The sequence below is a fragment of the Plecotus auritus genome, assembly GCF_963455305.1.
Source record: "Plecotus auritus genome assembly, chromosome: 4".
NCBI classification, from domain to species: Eukaryota; Metazoa; Chordata; class Mammalia; order Chiroptera; family Vespertilionidae; genus Plecotus; species Plecotus auritus.
In genome coordinates this window covers 92,728,433-92,741,406 of record NC_137775.1, presented here as the reverse complement: position 1 = coordinate 92,741,406, position 12,974 = coordinate 92,728,433, and the positions used below count along the sequence as shown (strand labels likewise).

Here is a 12,974-nt window from a genome sequence, read left to right as displayed (position 1 = left end):
GTATAAAAATGTTCAAACTCACAGTAAAGTTAAAAGAACTTTACAATAAACACCTGTGTACCCATCACCTAGAGTCTACCATTAACATTGTACCATACTTGTCTTATTAGATATCTATTCATCTTTACACCCATTCATCCATCAGTCTTATTTTTTAATGCATTTCAAAGTAAATTTTTGCCATCAATACACTTCTTCCTAAATACTTAGATATACTTGAATATATTTTTATTTCTTTCACACAATATTGAGACACCTTGCAAGTGACTAATCTCATCCATTATGTGTGGATTAATAGAGAGTAGTGCCTTGCTTTGCTGCTATAATGTGCAGTTTAGTTCTCTAACATAATCTTATTCACTTTTTAGGATTTATGAAGGCCTAGAAAAAAATATTTATCTGCATTTTGTTTATATACCTGTGCCTCCCTCATGTTTCCAAGGAGAATTACCCTTAAATTTTTGAATCAAGTCTTTATTCACTGTTCTCAAATATCACTTCAATTTACCTAATTGTATCCTTATTTCAACTGTTAAAATGTATGAGAATGGTAAATTTGGACATGGACTAGCTATTTGATGATATTACAGACTTATTTATTTTTTAATATTTGAATAATATAGTAGAGACAATATCATTGTTATAAGTTGATAAACAGAAAAGAGTCTTTCTCTTTAGAGATAGATGCTAAAGTATTTATGGATTTGGGGAATATATGGTGTCTGGGATTTGCTTCAAAATAATCCAGGGGACGGTGAAAAGTGGTTGAGATATATGTGAAACAAGATTGACTATGAGTTGAGAATTATTGAAGTTAGATTATGGCTATGGGGGTTCATTATAATGTTCTCACTACTTTTGTATATATTTGAAAATTGCCATAATAAGTTAAAATGATACAATAAAGGGTGGCATGTTATTAGGCATTCAAATTCAAGACTAGGAAAAATTTAAGGTCTTTTTAGAGAAAATCATAGCCATTTAAAATTTTTCCTTATATTTAATCTGTAAAGAATTATTTTTGCCATTAGTATAATTACTTTTTATTTCTTGCTCTGGATTAAAATGCAAACTCCTAAATCTTTGCTAGGGCTTTCTTACTTGGTGCCACTTAATGGAGATTTTGATAAGCAAAATAAATGTTTGACTTCAGGTCTGGGTAATCTACTTACTAAATAATAAACCCTAAAGTTTTAAATATGTAGGGAACTAGAGTTACATGTTTGGCTTGCAACACCTGTTATAAATTAAAGAAACTGTTTCTTCTCTAAAGTACATGTGCGGACTTAAAAATCAGTGTAAAATAAGCCTGTAACAAAGTGATATTATAACTCATGAGTATTTCTAAGATACAGGTATTGCTTTTTTATTATTGAAAGGTAAGATTGCCAGTGAAATGACTAAAAACATTTTTAAAACATGAAATAGAATTATGATATTGTTGTCATGATTGTACCATGTAATTGTAGTTAAAAATGACACTGTATAAACATTTTCTATTTTCTTATGCTGATTTTTTACAAATAAAGTACAGTAATAAGTCTCAAAGTTAATCATCTGGCATAGCCTTATTGACAATCTCTACTCTTGTTTTTTCCCCAACATTTCTAATAGGAGTGCATCTCACAGTCTTTTATAAACTCCGGAGTGAAATTACCTGTGTATAGGATTCTAACTTGGAGGGACCATGGAGCAGTATACAGCGAACAGCAATAGTTCAACTGAGCAGATTGTTGTACAGGCTGGTCCGATTCAGCAGCAGGTATGGAAGTAAAACTGCTTTAAATGTCACAGCAATGGAGCTGATAACAGCACTACTCAATTGGGGAATTATTTCAGAGATACCAGATCTTATGTGTGCTAACAACGAAGTGCTTTTTGAAGATTAAACTTGTGATTTCTCTGCTGTTTTCAGTGTTCAGAACTCTATATCCAGCCCGTGACCACTGAGAATTTGCTCTTCATGGGAGCCTGGTTTAATGTTTTTATTGATTTTAGAGCGAAGAATGGAGAGGGTTAGAGAGACACATCGATTGATTGCCTCCCACAGGTCCCCCACCGCCCAGGAATCAAACTGGTTACTTCCTGGTTCATGGGTTGAAGCTCAAACACTGAGTCACACTGGCTGGGCTAAATTGCCCCTTTTTATCTTATTAAAAGTCAAAAGACCTAGTCTGTTTTCAGATGGAAATTTGGAGTTTTTATTTTCTCTGGATTCAATTTGTTTTTTTTTTCTACTTGATTAAGCTAGTGTGTAATCTACTAAGGTATTGGCCACAATACACAAACCAAGATAGCGTCTAAGAAGTCTACTGTTCTTTGACTTGATCCACTACAGTGCTTACTGTGAAAAGTTCTAGTTTACCATGAGGATAATAGACAGCCATTCTTCTGGATAAACACATTAGAAAGCAATTCCCTAATTAAATGGGTTACTTTCTTGAATTTATATACAGCTTACATTTTCTGATGCTTTATATGTGGCTTTATTTTAGTGAAACTTCTCTTGTTTTTCTCCATAGGAGAAATTATCATGTATCAATTTAACTTTAGGCCAAGATTAGGAATATTTTGTTTCTAAAATAGATCTTAGATAATATAGAAAAGTAGTTTGTAGGGAGGGCAAAGGAAAATTTGATGGTGAGTTCTATCTAATGATCAAGGGAAAGAGCTACTCTTCGTTAATAGAGTAGTTATTTAATAGAGTAGTTATTTAAACTTCTTTACTCATCTTTCCTTCCATATAGCTGCTGTGGCTCTGGCAGCTTCCTTCACCTGCCTTCTTTGTAAAAGGGATTCCACAAAGGGCTCTCCGTTCACACCCATGCCCTGGTGGGTGAATTTTTGTTTTGTCAGAACTTGCCATCACAGAACATAAAAATTGGGTTGAAATTGCTTCTAAGGTAGTCTAATTGAGTAGAAGTAATCCTAGTGTGGGGACATGGGAACAGTAACCTCATGAAAATGATTTTGGTTCACAGTGATTTCCTTTCTGATGATTGCATTTAAGCCCCAGAAATTTTTCATTGTAGCTTCAAAGTTGTTAAAACCTTTGTTCTTGTGAACTGGTTTGAGGAAATAAAATTAAAAAAAGGCATTAAAATAACATTGTAGGCAAAAGGATCAAATACCTATTTCTGGAGGGAAGGACTGCGTTAACAATTTTTGTTTTAGCGATAACTGTTTTGACATTTTTGAGTCATGGAAGTATGTTTTGAGTTCCACTCTGGGGACAAAGGGCTAATATCTTCAGTCCTGCTACCTTCAACCAAACAGCTTCAGGATAAGGGAGTCTGTACAGTTAGAAAGTCCTGTGTAGGGTGGGGTTGTTAAGACATTTCTCCCTCCCCTATGAGCGGTAAGGTGATCTCATGCCTTGAACCATACATTTTCTTCCTGACACATTTCAAGCTCTTCCTGTTCCTGTTCTCAGCAGCAGGGTGGTGTCACTGCTGTCCAGTTGCAGACTGAGGCCCAGGTGGCATCCGCCTCAGGCCAGCAAGTCCAGACCCTCCAGGTAGTGGTGCCCTCTCTGATTCTCTGTAAGCACTGCATGAACTTCTCCTTTCCTCATGTCTGGTGCTGTTTGTGGTAGGATCTCAAGGAGGAATGGCAAAGTCAGTTGCATGTTTTTGATGCTAACTTGTCTTGGAGACTTACACCATGCCGGTTTCCTAATGTTTCATGCCAAGTCATGTAGTGACTCCAGTGTGAATTTTCTGAAAACAGCATTTGGCTAGTAAGTTTCTTTGGGAATGCCTTGGAAAGAATTGTCATAAAGGATAGGAAGAAATTCTTACAGTGACATCAAAACCTATTTAGAGTTCAAACTCTGTCAGATTGCAAGATAAAATTTCATGAACTTTACTATAATAGTAGAGGAGAAAATACATGCGCATTAGCTAGACTAGATTGTTTTTATTAAAAGGGTAAATCAGGTGCAAAATAATCATTGTACTTGGCAAGTTTTATCTAACCACTAAATCTCTTGTTAATCTCTTTACTATTTTCTAGGAAAATAGTGACCTGTTTTTTTTTATCAGATCTGCAAAGATTATCCCATACCTCTAGATGGGACATAAGTGGGATAGATATACTTTCTATAGGTCTTAGGTGTTACAGCCACTATAAGAATTCTTACTTAACCAATTCAGTTCCCTAACATGTTGGCTAAGTTAAATATCCAAATTTGGCATGATATTTTGGCCAGCTCCAATATAAAATCAGGAGCATTAGTCTCTTCTGTGTCTCTAAGTTACTTTGACTAAAATGACTGTATTTTTGAGAAACTGGTAAGACTTCGGTGCCCTATCTTTTTTCATCCACTAAATGGAAGTAGTTCAAAGTAGGACATAGAATGTAGAACTGCTAAACATCCTGCAGTTAACTACCCATTATTGTAATCATTTTACTTTACCGTTTCAGCCCCACCCCCACATCTGCCACCCACAGTGTTTGATGATGCCAATTCTGAACATAAATTAGCCTGAAAGAACCTAAACTTGTAGGTTCTCCCAAACTATAAACCTCAGAGTTCAGCAGCTTGTAATTTATGTTTTCATGCTTACTTCATCTTACTGATGTGTAAAATAATATTGTCATTAACCACTTTGGAATGGGAATGTAACATGCTCTTAACTGTATGGCTTTTTGTCTGATGCATGTATCCTTGCAATCATTCATATGTTGTAAATACAAGTGGGCTTCTTGGAGTCTCAAATGGTTTATGTGCACTCACAGCATGTCAACAAGGGGAAAAGTTAAGATGACAGAGATCTAGAAAATTATTATAGTTATGCCTTAAAACTTGTATTTCCTACATATGTAGATTTTATTTAAAAGAAGTGGAGACAGTTTATGGAAACAATAGAAACTATTCCTTAAAGGTCTCATTATTTTAGAGAACTTTAAATAGTTCTTTTAGTTATTCATGCAATAAATATTCTGAAAAAAATCTTTCCTGCTAGAACATATGCAGACATTGGTGTAACGGGGGATTTGATTTGGGGTGGGAAAGTAAGGGGAGGAGAAAGTAGTGGAATCAGATTGTAAAGTTCTTAATATTAAACGAATTTCTAAATGAGCAGTTTCACAAAAGCTAGGATTTCGAATATTTCTAAAGGTTCTGGAACACTTGGGAGGGGGTGCTTAATATCTAATTTACTCCTATAGGTCTGATTGATAATTTTATTTGAACATTTTTTCACTGGCATTAAGAATGACTGTTTTAGTCATGCAAATATTCTTTTGTAATATAAGTAATTCCTCAAAATTAGAATCTGAAAATGAATTTTTGACTTTTAGCTATTCCATTGAACATTCACTCCATTTCACTTTTTAAATGGCTTATTTTTTGGCTTCTAGAAAGCATTCTATTAGCTAGGTATTTTTTACTGGGACTCAAAATGTTATAACAGAGCATTTACAATGGCCTGGCTTTTAGAGTTTTCTGTTTATTCATGGGAGCTTCAAAGTTGGAAATTTTTTGATATGCGTGAGTGCTTTGTATAATTTCCATATTTGTCATTGCTTCTGTTAAAATTAAAAAAACTGCAGGTATCGCAGGGCCCAGTGCAAGGAATTCCATCGCAGATACTACAAACTGATCGGAAAATATTTCTAGGCAGTTTTTACTAGTAGGCTCTTTTCAACAACAACCAGACTAGAATTCCCAGAATATAAGGTGAAGAGAGTAAAATATGTACATTTCATATATGCTTGAGAAAGGGTGTTCTGCATAAGATTCCAGAGTGGCTTGCTACCCAGCCTCCTGTATTGCTGTGTAGTTTGATTTACTTCCTCTAGGTTATTTAGAATTTGTATTTAACCATCATCACCACCATTAGCTACCCTTCTCATTGCCTCCTCTTCAGCCCTCACTTGAGATCATTCCTGGATATTAGTCTAAAAAGGCAAATAGTCTTGACATTTTGTTTAAATGCTTCTTATGGAGTTAGCCTATATTGGTGATAAATGCCTTATATCTATTGAGACTTCCCAAAGACTGGATATACTTCATTATATCTGACTTTAAAGTATTCAACTTGGCCTTTAGTCAAAAATACCATAGATGCTTGAAGAAGATAGGACTTTAGACTTATTATTGTGGGGGGGATCTCCTGCCTTTTCGCCCTCTAGCAAGGCAGCAAAATAGTTCCAGTAATTGTCTTTTAGTAAAAACCATTTTGTGTCTTATGTTATTTCATTGTACTTATTTTATTTCATTCTAGGTCCAGGGGCAGCCATTAATGGTACAGGTCAGTGGAGGCCAGTTAATCACATCAACTGGCCAACCCATCATGGTCCAGGCTGTCCCTGGTGGACAAGGTCAAACCATCATGCAAGTACCTGTATCTGGGTCCCAGGGTTTACAGCAGGTGAGTGGTATGAAAAAGTGTTTAGACAGAATATCAGAGTAGAGGTTTTTAAAGAATAGTTATTAAAAGTTGTTTGACAATTGATATTGTGGCATTTAATTGCTTCCTACCCTCTCTTTTCATTTAGTCAGTAGTCCATCTTTGTAGTACCAGTGATAAAGCAGAACTAGACAGAAATTGTACATCTCTGGTAAGGACTAATTAGACATGATTTTTGAATCAATGTAAAGAACATGAAGAGTTGGAAATCTAGTTTTATAAAAGTAATTCATTGGGTGAGCTTTGTTGGCATTTTATGTCATTAAGGTAGGAAATTTATAATCTGCTTTGGGGATTCTTGTTTTTGCTCAGAAGTGCTATCCTTTTCATTTCTTTCCATGTAATTAATAATTTGAGTCATCTAGCAAGTAATGAAAAAAAGATATTTCAGTCCATACCCATCACATACACCTTACACTGTATTTGGAGCAAAATTTAATAGCCTTTTTTTAAATTGAAAATAAATTAATAATATTTCTCATAGGAAGTTAGGAAAAGAACAAAATGAGCAAAAAGTAGGTTAAAATTACTAAAGAATAAAACTAACAAAAATGTAGAAAAGGTAAATAAAAGCTGATTCTTTAAAGAGATCAATAAAATAGATAAATCCACTGGAAAGACTGATTCCAAAACAGAAAACAAAGGTAAAAAAGACAAAAAATGTAGAAGAGATTAACAGAAGTAGGTAGCATGTTACATCAACTCTGGATGTTACATGCAAATATTAAAAGTAGAGGGATTTTTATCAATTTGGCAAAAATTAAAAAAAAATTATTATATCCCATTATACAATGGGTGTGCAGGAAAGGAAACACTCATTATATAGGTAATTTCAAATTCTGAAGTCATTTTGGACGGCATCTTACTCTTAAATACATAAACCTATCCCACTTCTGAGAATCCTATAGGATGAAAAGAATTGACATATAGGACGAAATGTACAAATGCATTTATTGCAACATTGTGCTACCAAAAAAAGCTGTATTGTAACCTGAATGCCTATTAAAAAGAATAAGGAAGTGGTTGAATAAGTCATACGATATTCATATATGGAATAGTATGTTGTTAAAAAGAATAAACTGTTGACATAGAATGGTGGTTAATACTGAAGTACTTTTGGTGAAAAATAATTTGCACGGAAACATATACTATGTGATATTATCTTTGTAATTAGTAGCCAAACTCCTGTGTAATATATGTGTTTGTAAGCATGGGAATGAGGAAGAACTATTAATTTTTTACTATATAGATTTTGTTTTAATAGTTAAAGTGATCACATTGGTGTCTTAATTTTTCTGGAGGAATTTAATACAAGTTGAAAAAAGCCATGATCACACTGCTTAATAAATCAGACTTCTAATTTTTCCACATTCCTTTGTTTTGTTTTGTTTTCAAATCTTCACCTGAGGTTATTTTTTCCATTGATTTTTAGAGAGAGTGGAAGGGAGGGGAGAAGGGAATATGAGAGAGAGACAGACAGACATTGATGTGAGAGAGAGACATCAATCGGCCAACCTCCGCCCTACCTACTTTATTTTATTTTTGCTTTTATAAGTAAGGTTACTATAAATTTATTTGAGCATGATAGTTTTATTTTCAGTTGAATTCTTAGGGTAGTTTCTTCGTAGTGGGGAAATTGCTTGGCTAAGGAGTAGGAACATTTTTAAAGCTATTGGCGCCCTAGCTGGTTTGGCTCAATGGATGGAGTGTCAGCCTGCAGACTGAGGCGTCCCGGGTTCGATTCTGGCCAAGGGCACATGCCTGGGTTGTGGGCTTGATGCCCAGTAGGGGGCATGCGGGAGGCAGCCAATCAATGATTCTCTCTCATCATTGATGTTTCTCTCTCTCTCCCTCTCCCTTCCTCTCTAAAAATCAATAAAACATATTTTAAAAAAATAAAAAATAAAGCTATTGGCATATTTTTGCCACAATAGAGTTGTAGTTAGGATTAAAAATAGTTTTCACATTTCCCCATGTATGGGGCTTTAAATATATTTCTAGTATGTGTACTTTAATTCTATTTCACACTATTTCATTTTTGTCCTTCTATTGCCTTCTCTTCATCTCCTTGCCACACCTTCTTTTCCACTCCTGAATGGAGCCATGTGATGTAGTGTTAGGAACAGTGTGCTGGGGATGCAGTGATCTGACTTTTCATTCCCAGGTCTGCCATTAAGCAAGCTTTCATATGTCAGTTTTCTCATCTGAAAATGCAGTTTATATCAGGTGATTTCTAGGGTTCATTACAGTTGTAAATTCTATGATTCTATGGTATGTATGTATGTATTTGCCTTTAAGAGTCTCTGACAGGGTTATTTTATCCTCCTCGCTCCAAGCAGGACTGTACATGTAACTAATCAAACCATCCTAGAAAAATTATTTTCTGTTAATGTATATAAGGCTCTAGGTAAGATCCCATAGTCTTTCTTAGAATGCATAAGATTTCAGTTCTATTTTAGAAGAGTACTTCTTACTCTTTATTTTATTGGATCCTCTATTTTAAAATTCCAGTGAGATCCTATGCCCTCTATAAATGGAACATATTGCATACAATTTTAGGTTAGGATCCCTGGCTTGATATAGGCAATGGAACTGGAATAGAGAGCCAAGAAACAGAGTCCAGAATAGTGGAGGTTGGAATATGTATAACAAAAATAGTATAAAATATCAGTGAATAAATTGTTTAAGAATGAAATCTATGTATATAAAAGCCAGGCGACTGGAACAATGGAACGACCAGAATGACCGGTTGCTATGACGTGCACTGCGGTGGCCAACTGGCTTGATCGGGGCCCTAATTGCCCCCCCGCCCCAACTCTCTGCGGCCCCTCACCCTGGCCAGCCCGACCCCAATCAGTCCCCCACCCCGTTACGGGGAGGGGATGGCCGGCCAACCACCTGCAGCCCCTCCCCTGGGCGGCCCCATTCCTGATCCCCCTGCACCATGATCGGCCCCTCCCCCCAGCTGGGTGGCTTCCCAATAGGGCTTGATCTCTGACCAGGCTGAGGAACCCCACACATGCACAAATTTGTGCCCCGGGTCTCTAGTAGATATATAACATGGATGGACCTAAAGGGTATTATGTTAAGTGAAGTAAGTCAGACAGAGAAGGACAAATATATAATTTCAGTTATATGTGGAATCTAACAAACAAACAGAAACAGACTCATAGATATAGAGAACAAGAGATGATTGTTAGAGGTGAGTGTGGCAGGGGAAGGAGGAAAAAAGTGAAGGGGATTGAGAGGTACAAACTTCTAGTTATAAAATAAGTCTTGGGGACGTAATGTATGACAAAATATATATATGTGTGTGTATGTGTGTATGTATAGTGTGTGTATGTATGTATATGTGTATATATATATATATATATATATATAAAGAGGTAATATGCAGAATGTCCGGAATGCTGGAGGCTGCTTGCGCAGGTGGGCAGGAAGGAAATGCGTGCGCGGTGAGGCAAGCCACGGATGGCACAAGCCCGGAGAGAAGAGGGCCTGTCAGCCACAGCGCGCTGGCAGTCCCGCCTCTGCGCGTGAGCTGCAGAGGAAACACCTTTTCTGACTGCTCATTGGCTAAGCTCCGGTATGCCACTCGCAGTGTTCTTGGTAACTTGGGTAATAAGAATCCAAGAAGGTGATCTAGGGTTTTTCCACCTCACTCCTGGAGGGAAAAACAAAGGTCCGCTGCTGGAGGGGCTAAGAAATGTCATATCCTGTCCTAGCCGGTTTGGCTCAGTGGATAGAGCCTCAGCCTGCGGACCTCAGGGTCAGGGTTTGATTCTGGTCAAGGGCATGTACCTAGGTTGTAGGTTCCTCCCTGGCCGGGGCCCAGGTCAGGGCTCATGCAGGAGGCAACCAATTGAAGTGCCCCTCTCACATTGATGTTTCTCTCTGTCTTTCCTCTCTCTTCCATGCTCTCTAAAAATCAATGGAAAAATACCTCAGGTGAGGATTAAAAAAAGGAAAGAAATGTCATATACTATGAAAGACATTTTGAAAATGCCTAAAGAAAGTTTGTCATGTTTTCATGGTGAAGGGACTGGAGTTCTGTGTTGATGAAAACACCTTGGTGTCTGCAGCGGCCAGCAGTGGCAGCAGCAGCGGGGTGATGGGGTGGCACCTTCCCCTGATCAGCCCAGTTGCCTCCCGCAGAGGTCAGTAGGACATCCTCTGAGGGCTTCCAGACTGTGACAGGCAGCAGGCTGGGCTGAGGGATGCCCCCTCCCACCCCCCCACCCCCCGTGCACGAATTTTTGTGCACCGGGCCTCTAGTCAATAATATTGTGATAACTTTATGGTAACAGATAGTTATTAGACTGACTTATAGTGACACTTCATGTGTACTATGTTGTACACATGAAGCTAATATAATGTATATCAACTAAACTTTAATTGAAAAATGATACAGAAAATCTTTACCTCATACTATATACAAAAATACTTGTTTAAAGATCTAAATATAAAAAAGCATACTTGGAAACCTTAGATTCTTTTTACAGGAGAATTTTCTTTATGCAATGGGGTGGAGAAGGATTTCTTAAAGGCATTTTTAAAAATTTGATTTGACTAGAGTAGCCCCTTCTTATTCGTGGGGAATATGTTCTAAGACCCCGACTAGACGCCAGAAACCACGGAGAGTACCAAACCCAATGTTAAAAATGGATGAATAAATTGTATAATTATGTAGTGTGATACTTCATGCCGAATAAAACAAGTGAACTAGTTCTATTTTAATTAGCTATATCTTGAAAACAATAGTGACTGAAAAAGCAAATTGTAAAAGGATACAGTATGGTGTCATTTATATGAAATTTATAAACTTACAAGCAGCACCATATATTTTTGTGAATATACATGTATAAAATATGCTCTGTAAGGAGTATCAACCAGTTTTAATATAGTATAGTGATTACCTTTTAGTTGGGAAGGGAAGGTTAAATGAAGGAAATATGGCAGAATACTAACTTGTTAAATCTGAATGGTGACTGCAGGTGTGTCTGATATGATAGTCTCCATTTTTTTGATTGTTTAAGGACTTTTTATACATTTTTATACAATCCCAGCTTAGAGTTGGAAAAATTCGAACTCCAACATTTTATTATAGAAAACTTCAAACATAGACACAAAAAGAGAAAACTGATAAATCACCATACCCATCTTCAACATTTATCAGTTTCATCTGTATTTACCTACTCTCTCAAGAATTATTTTGAATATATAAAATGTCATTTAATCTGTAAAAAATACTTCAGAATATATTTTTAAATAAAAATGCTTTAAAAATAATGTGACCGTGCCAGCACTACCATCTTTAAAAAAACTGACATTGTTACTGTAATATCCAGTACCCAGGCAGAAGTCAGAATTCACCATTGTTTCATAAGTGGAAAACAAAATAGCTTTCAAAATAATAGCCAAACAGTCCCTAACTGGTTTGACTCAGTGGGTAGAGTGTTGGCCCAAGGACTGAAGGGTCCCAGGTTTGATACTGGACAAGGGCATATACCTCGGTTGCAGACTTGATACCTTGGCCTTGGTTGGGGTTTATGTGGGAGGCAACCAATCGATGTTTCTCTCTGTCTCTCCCCCTTCCTTCCACTCTCTAAAAGTCAGTGGAAAAATATCCTTCAGATGAGGATTAACAAAAAAAGCAGAACAGGACTTCTGTTTTGTTGTTTTTTCCTCTTCACAGTATTTTCTGCTTTGTAGAGTAATGTGGATAACTAATACTCCAGGACCAAATGATACCAGTGTCAACAGGGTACTAACCTTTTTTTGTATTGTCTTCCACAGATCCAGTTGGTCCCACCTGGACAGATCCAGATCCAGGGTGGGCAGGCAGTGCAGGTGCAGGGCCAGCAGGGCCAAACCCAGCAGATCATCATCCAGCAGCCCCAGACAGCCGTTACTGCTGGCCAGACCCAGGTAATTCCAGTAGCTCTGAACACGGCACAGCTGATTTAGAAGGGTCAAACAGCTGAGCCATATATTTCACATGTAGTAGAAATGAGGGAGAAAACCATCAAAATATATATAGAGAGAGAGAACCAAGATGGCGGCATAGGTAAATACCTGAACTTGCTGCTGCGCACAACCAAATCAAAACTACAACTAAAAGACAAAACGAATATCATCCAGAACCATGGGAAGGCTGGCTGAGTGGAAATTCTACAACTAGAAGGAAAGAGAAAAGCACATTGAGTCCTGTAAGAGGTCCGGAGGCGCGCGCGAAAGGGGCTGGCAACTGGGTTGGCTGTTGTCTTTTTCTATCAGGAGGGAGATACAAGCTCCCGACTGCTCTGAACTCCAGTTCTGGGTGAGACTCTGGGGACCCAGACTCATACGGAGAGAAACTGGACTGTCTGGCATGGGGCTGGAATGAGAGGGAGGGCAGCTTTCTCTCAGAGGTACTTGCAGTGATTATTGTTCCTGCACGGTGCCGCGAGGCACAGAGACCTGGGGACCTCTTCGGGGCAGGGCTGACGGGCAGCCATTGCTGTTTGCTCTGCCCTGGTGATTCCCTGAGACTCTGCCCCACCCAATTTACAACCCCAT

The 12,974-nt window shown here is 37.5% G+C and overlaps 1 protein-coding gene across 16 annotated transcripts in view; it reads left to right on the top strand.

Annotated features, from left to right (window-relative positions):
- Positions 1 to 12,974, top strand: part of NFYA (nuclear transcription factor Y subunit alpha) — a 35,192-nt gene that overhangs the window by 9,109 nt on the left and 13,109 nt on the right. For 4 of the 16 annotated variants that reach the window (XM_080663251.1, XM_080663239.1, XM_080663252.1 and 1 more), the window contains exons 2-5: positions 1,615 to 1,762; positions 3,434 to 3,520; positions 6,231 to 6,377; positions 12,213 to 12,344. In XM_080663251.1, coding sequence (XP_080519377.1) covers positions 1,688 to 1,762; positions 3,434 to 3,520; positions 6,231 to 6,377; positions 12,213 to 12,344 — 441 coding nt within the window. In that variant the 5' untranslated portion in view covers positions 1,615 to 1,687. Of the gene's footprint in view, positions 1 to 1,614; positions 1,763 to 3,411; positions 3,521 to 6,230; positions 6,378 to 12,212; positions 12,345 to 12,974 lie in introns of all 16 variants that reach the window. The other 12 variants (XM_080663242.1, XM_080663244.1, XM_080663245.1 and 9 more) reach the window with 5 other exon arrangements.